The following is a 17,900-nucleotide window of genomic DNA, read 5'->3' on the forward strand; positions in this document are numbered from 1 at the left end:
TGATAGTTCTGGTTATATAACAGGTAATTCAATTGAGGAATTATCTTTATTAATGATATTTTCGTTGCACGAGGAAACCCTTTCTCGCGTGATTTTCTCAATGTTGGCTAGATCGTAGATGGCAGCACAGTCGTCAGAATGTGAGTGGAGCTAATGTTGAAATCTTTCAAATTCTCTTTTCTTTGAAACAGTGGATTGGCAATAATCTGAGTGCATGGATACTTTAATCAAGTGATCATTATGAGATGGAAGATGATGGACGAAAGAAAAAGGTAAGTGGAGCAATATCACTGACTCTTGAATCGAGTCGCCGACTACGACGAGTTCACGAGGGTCGTGATCTCGGAATGCTGGAATAGGGTGTCTGGGTGTGGTCGCTTATACCCAGGGACCCTGGGGTTGACAATTTTAATAAAACTCAATATAAATTAGCTTCTGTCACGAAGGACGTAATGCACTTGGTTTGAAGGCCATGGGTGTATCCGTTTTGTTTATATCGAGTTATCTTCAGTAGAAAGTAGGCGGCCCTTACTGATGTATAAATAACAGGAATAGATATCACAACAATGCCATTAGGTTCAGCTGAAAAGGAATATGCAGTGTTATACCACCTAGACAAAAGACATCACCACCAATAGAAAATTCGTCTTACATAGTACACAATGAATCTGATATATCTCTTTCAATGTGACCCTACCCTTGCAAAAATTCAGGTTGAAGATCAGCTGGGTTTTGTAGCTTTGTAGTTGTGTATTACACAGTTTCTGATTGATATATACAACAAATACAAGTGACAAAACAAGGAAGTTCATTTTTAGTGATTGCTAATCTGTATTTAGTCAGTGTTTTGGGGGACATGCTTCTGTCACAATATTTTATAAACACACCCACTGGTATACTGTGACTAAAATGAAACAGTCAGGGTATGCCACACAGAATATTCTCATGATTGCTAAACACTTCACACCTCAGGGGAACAACAGTCAGGTAAGATGGTTGAACATTGCATAATGTCTTGAAGCATTAATATATAAATGCTGTTATAAAAATTGAATGAGAGTTTAATTTTCAGTGTTTAGATAATTAAATTTTCCTTGTACCCATCATACACAGAACTCAACTTCCATTTTACCAGCTTTATTTTACAGTTTATGTAGTATTTTTCTATTTAGGAAGTGCATTTAATGTATTTGTTCAAAATTATTCTAGAACCAGTGAACTAAAGCTTTACTAGGTGCATAACTTTTAAATTGGCATACTGGTATATATCAGTTTCTTGTTATTGGGAATTTTGATATGGTAGTTGTTTGGTAAAAGTTGGTTAAATGTTTTTTATCCTTGTTGTAAAGAAGGTTATTTATTCTTTAGCTTTTATAATAAGAGTTAAGTTATATTGTTGAACATGTTTCTATGTGATTAGTATTAAGTATTAGAATGTGTGACTTTGTTTTAAAAATTCAGTAAGTAATTAATTGGGACTTATGAATAAATTTAATTAAAAACCTCCTGTTTAGTAGGCATTTTAAGTTAATTTGAAAGTTATGAGTAATATGTAACCACATGAAGAAAGATAAATTGTTAAAAAACAGCATTTCTCTTACAATTCCTTATAAGTCCACATACCCTCATTACTGCCATATAGATCCTATTCCTTGGCATTGTTACATAGCTGGCAGTGGATTATTTCACATCACCTATGAATGAATTATATTTCACTTATTGCAGGCTAAATATATGAAGCAGATGTATGTTTTTGTATTTGACAAAAATAGTATGATTCAACAGTGGTTGTGGCTATGATAATTACAAAATTTATTACCTTTAATTAAAACTGGCAGTCCTGGTTATATCTGTTTTAATAATTTGATGGATTATTATTAAGTGATGAAAAAAATAATATATACATTTGATTTTAACACTAGAACAATGTTAGCATTAAAACTGGTGTTAAGGATGTAATGTCCATAAGCATGGAAATATTGTCTCCTTGATACTGCCATAACCAAATAGATTAACTTTGGACAGCTTGACAACAGGATCAAATACACATAACTTCAAAAGCATAGCAAATACACATCTGTTGAGTTGTTTATAAAAATAAATAGTAACCCCTATACCTCTAACACAGGCTTGTCCAGGGGATGAATTATTCTTATGAATAAAGTGACAGGGTAGGACCTTGAAATAAAATGTGTCATGAAGTTAAATCTGGCATTATAGTGCACTGGGTATAGTTTACCAGTTTTAAATCTATTGACTCAATATAAATGTTTACTGACTAAGGTGTAACAATAATTGAATCAGGTCAGAGAAAAGTTAAGTGCTTAAGCCCGAAAAACTAGTTATGCAGTGTTATATGAATGTTTTAGAAAAGCACTTTGATAAATTGATTGATTTTATAGTATCCATTGTAAATCATTACCCCAATCTTGATCCGACAGCTTTTCTCACTGCCTTGCCCTGTGTACTTAGCCGTAGGTTAAACAGCTGCCTGTTTCTCAAATGTTCCTATTGTTACAAATAGGTGTTACATTTTCTTGAGTAAATATAGATGTTCGGTATTGGGATAAATTTATTTTTTAAAAAATCTTAAAATGTGAAAAAAAAAAATTAAAAAGTATCGATAATACAAATAATGTGAGGTATTGTCAGAAGCTGTTAAGATCTGACAAAAAAGTGAAATTTAAAGTAAGAAAAAAGATATTAGGCCAGTGAACCACTTAACTGATGATGCAAACTGTCAAGTGAATAATATTACATATGTTGCAGCTATTGGGAAAAATTAGATATTCCATAAATTTTCATGTGAGTGGGTGGTGTAAAATAAAGGCACCATGTCAGAATGGTTTAATAGTTTCGTGGGAAGTTTGTGGTTTAACCTGTGGCCCAGATTTGATCTACTGTGCACAAGTGCTCGTCTACTGCATATACTCCTTCATCTATAAATTCTCACCAGTTATCTTTGTTTGTTAATGATTCTAGGTCCAAATATTTAAAAAAAAAAAAAAGAGATTTATCTATGTGTCATCTACCAGGAGTAGCCGGTAAGATGTGTATCTGCAGCAAGAACATACCCAAAGGCTGCATAAAATCAGTTATCACTGATATCTGTTAATATTGATAACGTCAGTAAACACACACCACATTGAAGCAGGTTGTTTTTAGCTGAAGTGCATGCCATATATTTAAGTTATTTCACTCTTCTTGTATATTGTAATTTTGATTTATTTGGACAGATGGTCTGCTCTGACTTTTTTCTTTATGTTAATCCCATGGTCATTAGTTTTGTTTGGCCATACCCAGCTTAGGTATGGTGCATTATATGTTAAGTCAGTGACCATAAAAAAAAGATATCCGATGGTCATTTGAATGACCAGGTAAAAGGGCGCACATGTTGTGAGTAAGTCTTGACTAACATGTAACTCAGACAGATACTTATAAAAGAGTAAGCATGGCTGTGTTTCCTCATTGGCACAAACTGTGGTAAATGGTATCTGAATAACTATGAAAACTTCTGAAAGTACCATATATTCATAGATTTTTGATTAAGTGTAATGCAATAATATGTACATCTTTGTGAAATTTTTCATATGAATGTGATGGAAAATTGATAGAACCTGCAATACAAAAAAAAAAAATGATTTGGGAATGAAATGGTGATGTGAAATTCAGTATCAGTATTTAAACAAAAAAGATGAAAGAATGATGGCAGGATGTTAAAGGCTTCTAGAATTGATCAGATTTAAATAAATCTACCATTAAAAAAAGAAAAAATCTTGACAACAGTCTCAGTTAAAAATGGATGATAAACATAAACAATATCCACTTTTACAGGGTGTATTTGGAGGACCACCAAAGAAACGTCCATCAGATAAACCAAAAAGTAAGGAAATGCTAGAAAGAAACCAACAGCGTCGCCCCTTACGCACATATCCTCTAAGCCCTCCAGACTATCTCATAGACCCTCAGGTGCTTCTACAAGACTACGTAGAAAAAGATTTAAGGGTAAGTTAGATGCTTTTTATGTACAGACACATTGTGTCTGTACATATAGCCATCACTTGCATCTCTTGACGGCACTGGCATTGCCCTTCACTTTCAAAGATAATAAGATAAGTGGAAAACAGTAAATTTTGTTGTCAATCTTACAGAACTGGTGAATATGAGTAAAACACAAGTAAAGTTTGAAAATCAGCTTGATCAGACCATTTTTTTCCAAAAAATAAGCTGTTTATTTTTTTAATTATTCTGCATTCATACAAAGCTTTTGCAGTGGATTTTCTAATCACATTTTCTGAATATCCATGATACCTCTATTATATAAGAAAAAATTGGTGGTAATCATGTAATGCTGTTATGCATTACGTACCAATGCATCAAAATTGAAGAAAACCTTTTTTGGGCACTGCTGCTATAATGACAATAAAAATGCATCTAAATGGCCAAAATAACCTATTTTGTGCATCATTCTTTCCTGTGTTTTGTGTGTACATTTGACAACCTTGCTGCCTTGATGTTGGTGTATTTTGTTTCAAATGTAATTATGTCTGGTACATCATTTTATCTGTGTGGCATTTTTTTCTCCATTTTGCTATCCATTGAATGTTATGCAGTAACTTCTAGATCATGCACACTTAGTCCCTTTTTTCCCCCTTCCTGTTTAAGACAATAAAAAATGTTAATTCTTATTGTTTACCTTTCTGTTTTTATGATAGTGTAAACAATCAGAATTAGGCATTGAAAATGCATGTATAATTTGTGTGGCTATTTTGATTGGGCCCAAGTTGGAACTAAATTCAATTATACTTAAAGTCCCTAGATGTGGTGATATAATCCTCTGTTTGATAAAAGTGGTGTTATCTTTTGTAAGAGGAAATTGAAAAAAAAAAAGATTATTTTGATTTGGTTTGTGTAGTGTCACATCTCAATACCATTGGATAGTGTTGTTTGCATGTTTAATATCTCTTTAAGTGAGTTCAATTTATCAAAGTTAAATGACAAATTTGCATTAATGGGACGGTAGGTTAGTCGAAGAGCTTAGTGAATGAGCTGTTGTGCAAGCACGATGCACTTGTAACCTTATCACATCTATATGGTTTAATATACGAGCTCCACCCAATGCTTGTAAACATAGCAGCACTGTGTGGACACACAGGGAAAGGGAAACTGCAGCACTCTGACACAGCCACAGGGAGTACTTTTAAGATGTGTTTTCTAAGTGAAAAATGTTTGTTGCCTTTTATAATTGTTGAGGAAAAAGGAGACCCAAGTCATTGGACAGGACCTGTAGGAAATTTGGAAGAGAGTCACAATTGTTTGATAATGGACAGTATCTAACTGGTGTATTCAGAAACCCAGCTATTGACACATGCAGCGGGATTTGATTTTTGCCAAACATTTTCTTACTACTTAGGATAAAATACTAGTACTTAAATTGTCACAATCTTCAGAGACTTTTTGAGTTGGTTTGTAAATTGATACAGAGTGGTGAGCATTGTGATACCCTCTTAACTAGAGAGATAACTGTTCCCAATTTAAATCTGTGATCTCTGGGTGGAAACAGTCTTACATACTTTTTTGTCCTGGAAAATGTAACTGCAAACTTACTCCTAAAAGGCAATATTTTGCTGATAAGTGAAATTACTTGGATAACTCTCCTGAAACAATGTCTGCTGAGAAGCTGAAAGCTGCAGACTCAACAGAGACAGACAGGTTTTTTTATTTTATTTTGAGGAGCAAATATTAATGCCATTGGTTCACATGGACAGAATCTTTTGTTTTGGGCCAAAAAGGAGAGCAAAAATAACTTGAATACTTTGTTCACTCTGCAGATTCAGGAATTTTGGGAGTTGGTTTGTTTTTGGAGGTCAGAAGGCCACAGGTGCTAGAAGCACTAAATAAGTCTTGTACCAGCTTCAACTATGGAAAACTGGAGAGTGGCAGCGCAGCTAGCTGGGGCATTGAAAACATTAGGGTGGAGCATCACCACAAGACCTCTGGACTACTGATTTAAAATACATATTCAATCCCATTGACTGTGCAGCCATGAATGGCCAAGTGGACACCGTAAACAAGGCTATAAGTTATAATGTCCAGGTAGTGACTGAGAAACTCAACAGGACTATGGGCTACACTCATCTCCCCCCCCCCCCCCCCTCCTTTCATCCCCTCCCTCCCTGGTCCACCTTATGAATTGGATTTGGTGACTAATTTTCTCTGCAGATTTTAACTAATGCCAGTGTGTACTGTAGACTTGTCACTTTCCTTCTGCATTACTGTTTATCTTTCTATAGTTCACCTGTATCTCAACATAGATGTAAAAGGATTTTTTGTTGTTTGTTTATAAAAAAAGATATATCAAACATTCATTGCATATCTAAGGCAAGAGTATAAATGGCGCTGCTGATGGTGTGTATAGTATCTTTTTGTCTATCTTAGTGCATATTATTAAAACGGGAAGGGTGGTTTCTTCAACCTATCATCATGTATAATTTGTAGCTGTAGCTGTGACGCACACAAACCAGCAGCTGCTTGGAGAGAAACTGCTGCTTCTAGGTAGTATGGGTGTAAAATGCAATTCTGAAAAAAAGTGTATCTCAAAACTATTACCTCTGAAGTCAAAACAGGTCCCTCCCATACTTGCTGCTCCAGCAGCCACACTTCTTTGCTCAACATATTTCACTAGAAATTTTGAGCACTTTTTTTATTTCAGGGGATTAATTTGTTGATTTTATTTTACTTATTTTTGTTATGTGATTAGCTGTATGTGACTGAATTGAATACTATAGACAAAATGTACTTACAACATTTAAAATATCAGCACCAGGTGAAAAAGATGTGTGCATGTTTTGCACCTACATGTACCTCATCACAGGGCAAAGACAGTGAATGACATATAAGTGCAGAAGCCACCTTCCTTAGTTTCATGGATGCATATAAATCAGATTGAAACATAATTTATTTAAAATTGAATGCAAGCTGTAGTCTAAAATTGACTTTGATGACAGGTGAAAAATATGTTTTTGAAAGTTTTCACCTTTGTAAGCTTTCTTCTTGTTACATGTATAAATGTTTCATTCGTTGATACTTTTCAACAAGATTGTCCCAACCATTTGTCATTGATTCTTATGAGAACTTTAACTATTTCCTGTGACAACAGAATAATTTTTTTTTTCAAATTCTCATTGCAGTTTGCTGGTATTATACCCAATGTTCCAGTACATCTTGATTCTACGAGCCGCACAGATATCCTCAGAGTGATAGATAGGGGAAAGGTAACTTTAATATTTATACATGTAAATAATTATAAATACAATCACTCTCAAGTATGATATGAAAATTTCTCTGTGTGTAATGCACATAGTGTTTTTAAATCTCAATGCATGAAGCCAAGAGTACAATCATTATAAAAAAAATACGGAAAGAATAACATTTAAATAGTAAAAGATGCTATGAATAGAATTTGATACGCTGCTCATCATCTTATAATGAAAAAAAAAAACGTTAGTCTGTCTACATTGCAGTTTCTTCTTGTCATTTATTCATATGCTTCAGTTGCATGTGCAGAAAAATAATGGCTTTGACATTTGGGGTGGAGTAAATGTTAACCCTAATTAGTCTCCATCAGACAGAAGCTCGTGATTATAAATATTTCACTATCGTAGTACATGTACAACTGGGAGCTCCCGTTCTTTGTGAATAATGAACACTGACATATTTATCTTTTAGTTGGCAACTTAAGGATTGATAAGCATGCAGTATTCTTATTTGTCATTTGTAATGTAAGAATGCAGAATGGAGAGGAACTGTGTTAATTACAGTTGTTTATAAGATAAAAAAAACTTAAGTTTCAAAGAAATTGTTTTCTAAATTAGTTGATACATTTTCAGAAGGATGGTACAATCCCTTGGCACACAACTTACGAACAAGATGCCATCTTTAGCTTAAGCGTTAACAATATCAAAATCTCAAGGAGAGATGGAAATGAAGTAAGTCTGTCTTTACCTCTACTTTCTATTGAAATTCAATCATAGGTCTTTATAAACTGTATGTCTTGTTGTTAGGTTAACTGTCTTCAGCAAATGAACAAGTAAGCCCAGTGAGCACAAACAGTATAATAGAGATTGATGATGAAAAAATTAGCAGCGAACATTAAAATTTCAAAACACGTTTCACTTTATTCAGACTTTACAATTTCCTTTTAAAAGGCATATGATCAGGAAGTATTTCCTGTTTTGCTAAATCCCAAGAACACCCCTCCTTTACTTTTCTCCACAGGGTCTCAGTTAGAAATTTTGTTTAGTACTTGAAAAATTTTGAATTATTTTGGTGCATTGGTACTTTAAAGTTTATCAACAGTTCTTTGAATTGGTAATGCTGATAAACATGCCCTTGAGAAATGTCAGGCTTGAATTGGATAAGCAATAGAAATGTTTCAGCTGCTGTTTTACTGCCCATCCCTCCAGATAATGTAAAACAGTAGGAACAACACAGGACACCCACACTTTTAATGCAATTTATTCCTCTTTATATGATATGGACAATTTATGTCTAGAGTGATTAAAAAAAAAGAAAGAAGGAAAAAAATCTTGTAGGTTAATTAAAATGGATTTATGTATTTTTTTTTCTATATGCTAAATGTCAGTTCTCCTTGTAAGAGTATTTTAAATCTAGCTTCCTTTCAAAATTGCCATAAAATGTCAAAAGTGACCGCTTTTTTTTTTGACAGATGTCAGTATAATCAATTAACTTGTTGATAAAATTCTAAAATGAAACACAATAGGGTTTGTACATATTGACAATACCTGAGTGTCTTTGTTATGCCCATTTGTTGTACTTGTTACAGCAATAACTGGGAAGCAATTTTCTTGATATTTAAAGTGAGATAGGTTGTCTGTACATTGTACAGTTTCAGCTGTCTTGTTGAACAATTAGATGGGTTGTTTACTCCTCTCATGAGGTTGGTTAAGGTCTCTTTCTCCCTGCATCTTTTATTATTCCAATTCATGACCTCTTGTTCTTTAGGATAGAAAGTCAATGTTTAACTCCCATGCCAGTGGCGATGGAACACTCAAAAGGAATATTAGGTTATCAACCTGTCAAAAAATCATTGTATAGAAAACATTCAAAATTTGCATATTTTACTTTTACATTTGTTAGAAATGAAAACTGCAGCCTTCTTTGTTATTTTTGCCTTTGTTGCTTTACATACAGGATTTATTTGTTAGATTTATAACTTTATAATGAGCCTAGACTATTTTATTTCTTGACTAGACGGGGTTGTTTCATGATGAAAGAAATGTCCAGTAATCAGATCAGATACAAAGCTTTGCAAAATAACTGTCCGAGACTGAGATATTCTCAGATGTATTGATAAGACAAAGCAGAAAGCGTGTCATTATAATGCCATCTTGACTATATAATGGCCCATGTGTGATGAAATAGTCATAAATGTTCCTCATTTGAGGGAGTTTTTGGTTTTATGAAACAAACATTAGTGAGAGATATGTCAGTGTCCTTTTTCTTCCAATCTACACACTTTGAAGTGAGAATAACAATGTTTTTTTTTTTTTTTTTTTCAAATAATAGGTCTTGGATGGTCATTTTCAACTTTAAGTTGGATAAAGATACTTCTGACTAAGGTTTAAGAATTTATATTTTACATGTTTACCAATATATGTATTAAATGTGTTCTTAAAATGATTAAACATTTAATTGTAGTATTTTTGATGATTAAAAATCCACCATAATATGTGTTTATACTTAGGATGCCAAAAATGTTATCAGGCCAGATTTTGATATAGTAAAGGGAGAAAAACTAGCAACTTTATTAATTGGAGTGGGTGTTTCAAGGGATAACAACTGTTCATTTTGGCCAAAAAACATATTTTCCTGGGGAGCCTCCGAGGGGTAAACGAGGATTTTCCCATACTAACCAATGGTTAATGAATCCATTCTGACATTCAAAGTTAGTCCATTTTTTTTTTCTAAAAAGTTTTGTTTTTTTGTAATAATCTCTTCAGAGATATCTTTTAAGAGATTATTACAGAGGTATGGTTATCTACATGTAAGAAGGTCCATTTGGTCTGATGGCAAGCACAGATTCAAGAACTATTGCACTAACTGCTGTTTTGTGATCTTTCTGTAAGACTTTGTTCATCATTTTTAGGAGCTGATGTTACGGGTACCCATTCATGAAATAGCTACAATTTGTTACATACAAGATGATGCATCTTTTATCTTAATTTTGAAATTTGGTAAGTGCCTTTAATTATATTTGCATAAGAGCATAAGAGAGATTATTAATTGTATATTAAGTAGAGTTCATTAACTTTTAACTCCTATTAAGTTGTTATTAACATTTGGAAGAGTACTAAAAATGTGTATATTGATGATATGATCTTTTTCCAATAATGGGATATTTTAATCATCCAATTAGGGAATCCTGAAGAGAGTCGAGAAATGTGCAAGTTGGCAGTTTTCCTTTGTGATAGCAGAGTAAGTAAAATGTTAGACACTGTCTGATATTAAATACCAAGTATCATCATATCGTGATATACAGTAGATTCCGTAACTTGATGATTTATACAATTTGTAAAGAACCATTCAGTGATTCTGTTGAATCATAAAATTTCTTTTTTTTTTTTATCAAATTTGAATCATTACTTACTTTCAAATATCTTTTTTGTGTGAATGAATGAGCATCCGTAGTTCTTTCTACACTTAAGATTTGAGTAAAACATTTCATGGTCTTCTTAGAGTTTGCATAGTACTCCGAAGCAAACGGATCTAATTGTTTTGACAGAAATGTTGGGTACAAGCATAGAGATGAAATTGCTCTCTGTATTGTTCAAAACTTGTTCTTGTGACTGCACAAATGGGTTATTTCGGAAATAACTTGATGACTGCACAAAATGTGCCATGACCCTGCAAGTGCAACAGTCAGATCTGAAGTGCATTTCAAGGTGGGAATTCAGCTTCATTTTATCAGTAGGAGTTGTTCTGATTATGCATCCTCAGGTGTGAATGAAAAAAATGAATCAGAAACTGGATAACAATTCTACTCCAGTAAAATGGACAAATCCATCACACTGAACATCCATGCTTATTCATACTCAGGTGCTGTGAATGAAAAAGAAGAAGCAAAAAAAAAAAAATTCATTCTATAGAACTCCACGACAATACTGCAAAAACCATATCACCATTGATAAAAAAATTTAGAAGATCTATTTTAGTTATGATGTTCTCAGTGATCTAAGTGTTGCTATTAATGTTATCTCTTGTAGATTAAATCTACCTCATTCTGCCTATATAATAGGGATTTACTAGGATTGGTGCATTAAATACATGGGTGGGCTGACAGTGAAGCAGACATTTCTGTTGGGTGTTGCCTCCTTTTGCATACAATTATTGGATAAATAGGTATTGTGAAGATGCATTGCTGTTTGGACCAGGGAGATTTATGAGGGCATTGCTGGAATGTGGTCAACTTGTTTTTAGTATGATTTGAGGGTCAAAGGTCAACATTAGGGAGGGGTGTTCTTGTCAATAGGTCATTAAGGGAAAGTGAAGGTCTTTGGTGCTGCTAGCAAATACACTTGATGGAAGACCTGAATCCTGTAGACAAATACTGAGGATGGCATTTGAAAGAGAATTAAGCTCTGCAGCAAGCTGTACCCTCTTTATTTTCAGAATATTATTTTTAAGGAAAAACAGAGAAAAATAAATACGGGAGGGGAGTTAAAGAGGTAAAACATTCAAAAGGTCAACGTTCAATAATTGAAAATCCCTGGTGTTGGATGGAGTTGTGTTTTATAAAATAAAAAATAGGGGATGTATAGGAAATAGTTCCAAATTTTCTGTTTGTAAAAGACATACAGGAATAATAAAAAGAAAATTGGATTTGAAACATAGAGCTTTACTTTGAATGAGGAATTTCATTTTAAGTTTAGGGATGTGTATCAAGGGGAAAAAATTTGGCAATGTTAGGGCAATAGCAGTATTGACTTTTGCAGGTGCATACCAGCTACAAGAGATGAATGAAGAAGAAATTTCATGAAAGGGGAAACTTGCAACAGAGGATACAAAGCACACTTATTTATTTGATTTGCCATATTTTCTTCCTGTTTCAGCTTTTGAAAAGTTTTGTTTAGGGTATGCAGAAAAGCTTTCCTGGTGGTTTTTAAATGCTTTGAACACCTTTGCAATGTATATTAAAGTCCTAATGTCATCATGGGATTGATGCGCAAATGTCCAATGTCAATTTCAATTCTTTCTGGTCCTTTGCCCCTGTAATGCACCACCCTAGTTAATTTCCTGTATTAGTTGATTACTTATGACAGCAGAACAATATCTCTTATGATGTGGAACTGTTAACGGAAACATTACATCATGAATTAAGTTACGAAGATTTTATAGATTTATGAGGGAGAACCTATGGTTCAATGTGGGTGGGATCCATGAATGAAATTGAGAGAAATGTTTAAATATGGTTTAAGACATTTTGCCCCCTCCACACCAAAAAACAATATTATTATTATTATTATTATTATTATTATTATTATTATTTTAAGCAAACTAATACAATCATGATGTTCAATTTTTTTGTTGACCATGGTACTACTTTATAAGCTGTCTTTGACAAAATGATATAAGCCATAAAGATTTAAAACATATTTTGTTGCAGTCTGCCTCTGAGGAGTTGTGTTCACTGGTTGGACAGTGTTTCCAGTTGGTGTACACAGATGCCACCATGCAGTTCTTTGATAGGAAAGTCAATGAAGGAGCACGCGGGGTGTCTGGTACATCCTCTGTTACCCTAAGCAGTGGTGAGTTAGATAAAGCATTGTATGTTTGTAGTTGTATTGTTTGTTGGGAATTTGAAATATTTTTGTTGATAATATAATATAATATAATATAATATAATATAATATAATTGGCATGCAGGGATTCTAGACGACAATTTTAAATAATGTGTTAAAAGATGTGAAAATTTTTTAACATTTTTAGGATGCTTAGGTGTATACATCACTCACTACTTCTGTGATAATTTTTTTCAGATTATTCCACATCTACACCTAAGAACCTGGACAAATTACAGGATCCTTCATTGTAAGTTATTAATTTAACTTATTACATGTTCATGTAAGGAGGCTTAGAACCATTCTTGAAATTGATCTTTTTAATATTCCCTGAAATTTTAAGTGTTTGCTTTAAGACATAATCAAAGTCAAAATTTGCCTCTCTGCTTTCAATAACTTAGTCCCCTTGCAGAACAAAATTGAAGAGCACTTCTCACACTGGTTTAATTCATTGAATATATAAGACATATTTTCACTTTTGTTTTGTGATGTTTTCAGTTTGTCTCAGTCAGCACTCCACCTAGATCATAGTCAGACATCAACATTAAACAGACCAGCTCACAGGCGGAAAAGAAGCACTACGCAGAGCGTCAGTGACCTTAGCACCTCGGCAGCAGATCTGTTGCATGATTATATTAGAAAGGTAAAATTAATGCATTTATAACTTGTTGAGATTGGTCATGATGAAAGAAAGCAAATTTTCTCTGTTTGATAATCAGAAGTGGCAAAATGAGGGTAAACTCAATGTATTGCACTTCTCTCTCAAAATGTGTAAAACAAAATGATCATTGCCAATCGCTTTTGCAAGATTATATAGATAGAATACTGATAAGATGGGAATTAGTGATGTTTTAAGATTGACAACTATTTGTAAATTGCTTCAAGTGGTAGCAATGCTTGTTTTGGTGTCATTTGAGGTGAAATTGGGAGTTTGCTTTATCCCCACTTTCAGGTGACTTGCTAATTTGTCACTGGTTAAGAATTGCATTTAAAAAAGTTTGCGGTGTGTGCCAGAACACATCCTTGCCATTAACCTTACTGGGGACATTAAATAGTTGTGGTTATGAGTGGCTTGTCATCAACCAGTATTTGAGGGGTATTTACTGGTTAAGATTTATACATGAAAACATATTTAATATATACAGTGTAAATAGATTCATGAGCTGTGTAGTTGGATCATCCAAGAAAGGTACACAATATCCATAGATAATTTTTCCTAAAAATACTTTTGCAGGATTTTATGAATAATGTTAGCTCTTTTACAGAATTTATGAAGTTAAAAGAGAAATATGAAAGAGTGGTAGAAAATAAATATATCATACTTGTTATTTTGGTTCCAGATGCAGAGAGTTTTAACTGATGATGAATTAAAAAGGTTTGCCTCTTTGTGTAAAATGTGGCAAGAAAATATGCCTTTTAATGAATATTGCCAGAGGGTGCTGGAGCTTTATGGACAGGAGAGAAAATATCTTTTAGCAGGTAATTCTTTTCCGAAACTTTACTTCCATAATTACGTTATTTCTTACACCCCATTTCCATAGAATTTTCGATCGATCTATCCCTGTGGGGAGTCTCACTAGATTACTGTCAGCTTGGCCGGCTTAAGCGTCTGTCCCGCCTACTAAAAGCTGTAAGGGGGTAATTAACTATGGTGCCCGCTCGGCTGACTGCAATTTAGTGTGAACCCCCAGGGAGTTAGGTCGATCTAAAACTTAATCTTTAGATCTATCTAAATCTCTGGGAAAGCACCCTTATTAAATAGCTGTCAAATATCTGTGGTATAAATTAACAGGATAACATGTATCATTTATATGGTGGACTCGGAACCATGATGTATGAGATAAATACTTTATACATCTAGGAGAGCAATCAATATTAAAGTTATTATGTAAAGTTATTATGTAAAATTATCATTTTTTGTATGTTTTTTTTTTTTACCATTTCAGATATGAGGGATTTTATACCTGAAAAAGACTATGAATTTTTTGAGTCATTCTTGAAAAGTATAGGCATTGTAAATAATGGAAGAGGAAGTCAAAGATCAAGATACAGGTACCCAAAACCATTCGATACCTCATTCATTTTAAGAATTGACAAATGAAAAATATAAGGTTACCTTTAATGGATAACTTAACATGCTGAAATCAATTGTGTAAAAAAGATTGGGAATACTTAAAAGGAGGAATGAAAAGAACTGGGTGGTGAAATTTGAACATGTTTCCTGGTCTGTCTTTTGGCTGCTTGTGCAGTGCTACAAAGGGGCAAATGAGAACAGTATTCCATGCATGAGCATGATAATAATTAATGAAAATAAGTGGGATGTCTTCCATGATATCTATATGACTACTAAGCATTAATGATTTTTTTCTATCATAGTAAAGTTTACACATGTGAATGTTGGTAAAATAATATGATTTTTATTATAATTCATTGAAAATTAAATTTGGACTTGTACTTTTTTCCAGACGGACAGCGAGCGATGTATCTGGTTTAACAACAGGAAGTGCTAGTGACACTACATCTTTAGCTGCAGATGAGTTTGATCGCAGCATGAACATAATTACCTCAAGTATTGCCAATATGGAAACAAGTGTGAACATTAATCCCAGCTCATATCTTGGAATGCAGCAAACGTGATATATGTTGTGAGGGACACATGCTGAATGTGTACCTTTAGGATCCGACTCAATGGTGTCATCTTTGTTGTTGTAAAGATCTGATCTGGTGCTAGTTCATCATCAGCTAGTGACATCAGCCTGTTTGACTACATATGTTTAGCAGTACTGTACCCTTAGTGTCAAAGGGTGATTGGATGTAGAGGATTTCACAAACCCTGGGATTTTAAAGCTCAATAATAGGACACAAAGTTGTGGATATGAACTTTCGTGGGGTGCACTTGACACCATGGGCTTCACAAGGTGACAAAGTCCATTAAATGGAAACACGAAGAAAATATACAGGACCCTGCAACTCTTTCACACAGTTTGGCACTAAGCGTCCTTTTAACATCATCCACATTGATACTCGGCATTGATTCAACAATTGATAGGATGTGATGGACAAAGGGCAAGATACCACATTGTGTTACTCAGTGAAGGGTGGGTTTAGGTTTAAAAAACTGTGATAACATGAACTAAAAATTTGCATCTGTACAGTGGTGTCAGGTGTCTTGTGCTGGAAAATAAGGTAAAGGTTCTTATGGCTTGAATATGATGCTGTTTATTTGCCAGACAAATGATATAAGTGATAGGGAATCATTTTAGAAATATCAAGCCATTACAACAAACAAAATACATTGGATAGAAAATCCCAATGCTGCTGCTGAAATAGCAGCATTATTGATTTTTAAACGGTGTTATCACCCTGTTTTAAAATATTAGGTATGTTTATGTAGTGAAATTTAGGATTTAATGTTGGATTTTGATTTTTTTTAAATCCTCAGAGGGTTAGTTTTATATAAGAGGACAAGGGAACTTTGGGATTAGTCGACTTGAGGACCATAAACCATTGTAATATAACTGCTGTAAGTCTGAGGGATATTGTACAGGTACTTTCAGTAATGTCTGTGAAGAAAATCTCTATGTTTTGTCAGGATTTAATGATGATAGTCTGATTGTGCAGGTGTGTATGTCTATTTATGTAGCAAATGTTTATCACTCGTGTGTTTTGTTTTCTGGTATAGTTCCACTTGCCTTTCACAATGTGATCTCTCTCGGTAATTTTTTAGTTCAGTGATTGAGCAGTATTTTGGTGCTAGGTAGAACTACAAATTGCTGAGATCCATTAGGAAAATGGTTTTGCCACTGTAAAAAAAGCTACACTGCACTTTAGGACCTTTTCTGTAAGGGGTCAAAGCATGGGTGTGTTTAAAAATTCTCAGGTGTCATGATGGCCCTTGCTTTTCATTCAAGTGATTGATAACAAACAGCAATGGCAACAGGCCGGTAATCAAAATTGAAAACTAAGAAATTACCCTGAAATAACAGAGATGGCTTTTCACTCAATTAAGGTTATTGATACTGCTGGGTCCACCCAAGTTAATTGTGACAAGCAAGGGACCCAGCCTTAAGTAATGAAAGTTAATAACCCATGAAGGGGGCATCTCATAGATGCTATGAGCTGGTTAAAATGGTGATTGAGTTCCTGCAAACTTTTTATTTTTGGTAAAGCTAAAAGAAAAAAATTGAGGACAAAACTGGTCATGAACTGGGGAAAAATCAAAACCTTTTGGCTTTTTGTCAAAATGAATTAATTTACGCTATTGGGGAATAATTTACCAGGGTCAGGAAAGGATCCTCTAGGGTAACACATGCACTGTCATTTCCTACCATCAGGCATATAATGGGCGTATTCTAGTCCCAAGTCACTGCAGCATTGTCTCATTTTCAATACATCTGTCATAATAATAATATCTGCTTTAGGGGATGTTTGTCATTGCACGGATTTTAACTACTATTATTTAAAAGGACTGCTGGAGGAGATCTGATTTTTTTAAATATCGTAGTCACATCAGTTTCAATGTATCTGTTGTGTTTTTTTATTTATTTTCTTGAATTATATGATAATTTCAGCATAAAGATATTTGCTGATGTTTCACTCAAGTAATTTATTGTTGTACATTTTTAGTAAATAAATTGTACATAGGTTTATTGCAATATGTTGGAAAATTGTATTATAGGTTTGTTTTATATGGGAGGTGTGACGTAAAAAGGTTGAATAATTAATCAAGATGTGTTCATTTGTGAGGGATCATCACTTTCTCAGTATTACTATGTAATAATGGGTAAAACAATCCTGACTTTGTGCAAATATAAAGCAAACACTTCCAGTCTGAAGTGAAAGTGTGTGCATTCAAGTTGACTGACATCATTGCTTATCGTGTTATTTTAGGTAATGCTCATGTCACCTTCATTTTTAGAATATTGAATTATGTTGTAGAATATTCAACTGAGCATCCTGTGAATGGAATAAAATTGCTTGATTTTTTTTTTCAATTTGTTGGCATTCAGTTTTTATTTCAAAATTAGCTCAGTCAAGAAA

The 17,900-nt window shown here is 33.7% G+C and overlaps 1 protein-coding gene across 2 annotated transcripts; it reads left to right on the forward strand.

Moving 5' to 3' along the window:
* Positions 1–98: 98 nt before the first annotated feature.
* Positions 99–17,850, forward strand: LOC106179566 (cerebral cavernous malformations protein 2 homolog). Of its 2 annotated transcripts, none has more exons than XM_013563266.3 (12): positions 99–272; positions 3,835–4,005; positions 7,191–7,274; positions 7,890–7,988; positions 10,169–10,256; positions 10,439–10,497; positions 12,686–12,827; positions 13,059–13,110; positions 13,359–13,503; positions 14,201–14,339; positions 14,807–14,912; positions 15,326–17,850. In XM_013563266.3, exons 1-12 carry the CDS (start codon positions 246–248, stop codon positions 15,495–15,497), a joined length of 1,284 nt encoding a protein of 427 aa, XP_013418720.1. In that variant the 5' UTR covers positions 99–245; the 3' UTR covers positions 15,498–17,850. The 2 variants fall into 2 exon arrangements, with proteins under 2 accessions (XP_013418720.1, XP_013418719.1); XM_013563265.3 differs by lacking the exon at positions 99–272 and adding an exon at positions 704–987.
* The last annotated feature ends 50 nt before the right edge of the window (positions 17,851–17,900 follow it).

This window comes from Lingula anatina, chromosome 1 (assembly GCF_051362555.1).
Source record: "Lingula anatina isolate TDL-2025a chromosome 1, LinAna3.0, whole genome shotgun sequence".
Taxonomy (NCBI): domain Eukaryota; kingdom Metazoa; phylum Brachiopoda; class Lingulata; order Lingulida; family Lingulidae; genus Lingula; species Lingula anatina.

Excerpts from the sequence above, each read along its gene's own strand:
- LOC106179566 (XM_013563265.3), top strand. The coding sequence starts at position 910 with ATGAAACAGTCAGGGTATGCCACACAGAATATTCTCATGATTGCTAAA. Across the intron at positions 12,828-13,058 it reads CTCTGTTACCCTAAGCAGTG|ATTATTCCACATCTACACCT; the intron begins GTGAGTTAGATA and ends AATTTTTTTCAG. Across the intron at positions 13,111-13,358 it reads AAATTACAGGATCCTTCATT|TTTGTCTCAGTCAGCACTCC; the intron begins GTAAGTTATTAA and ends TGATGTTTTCAG.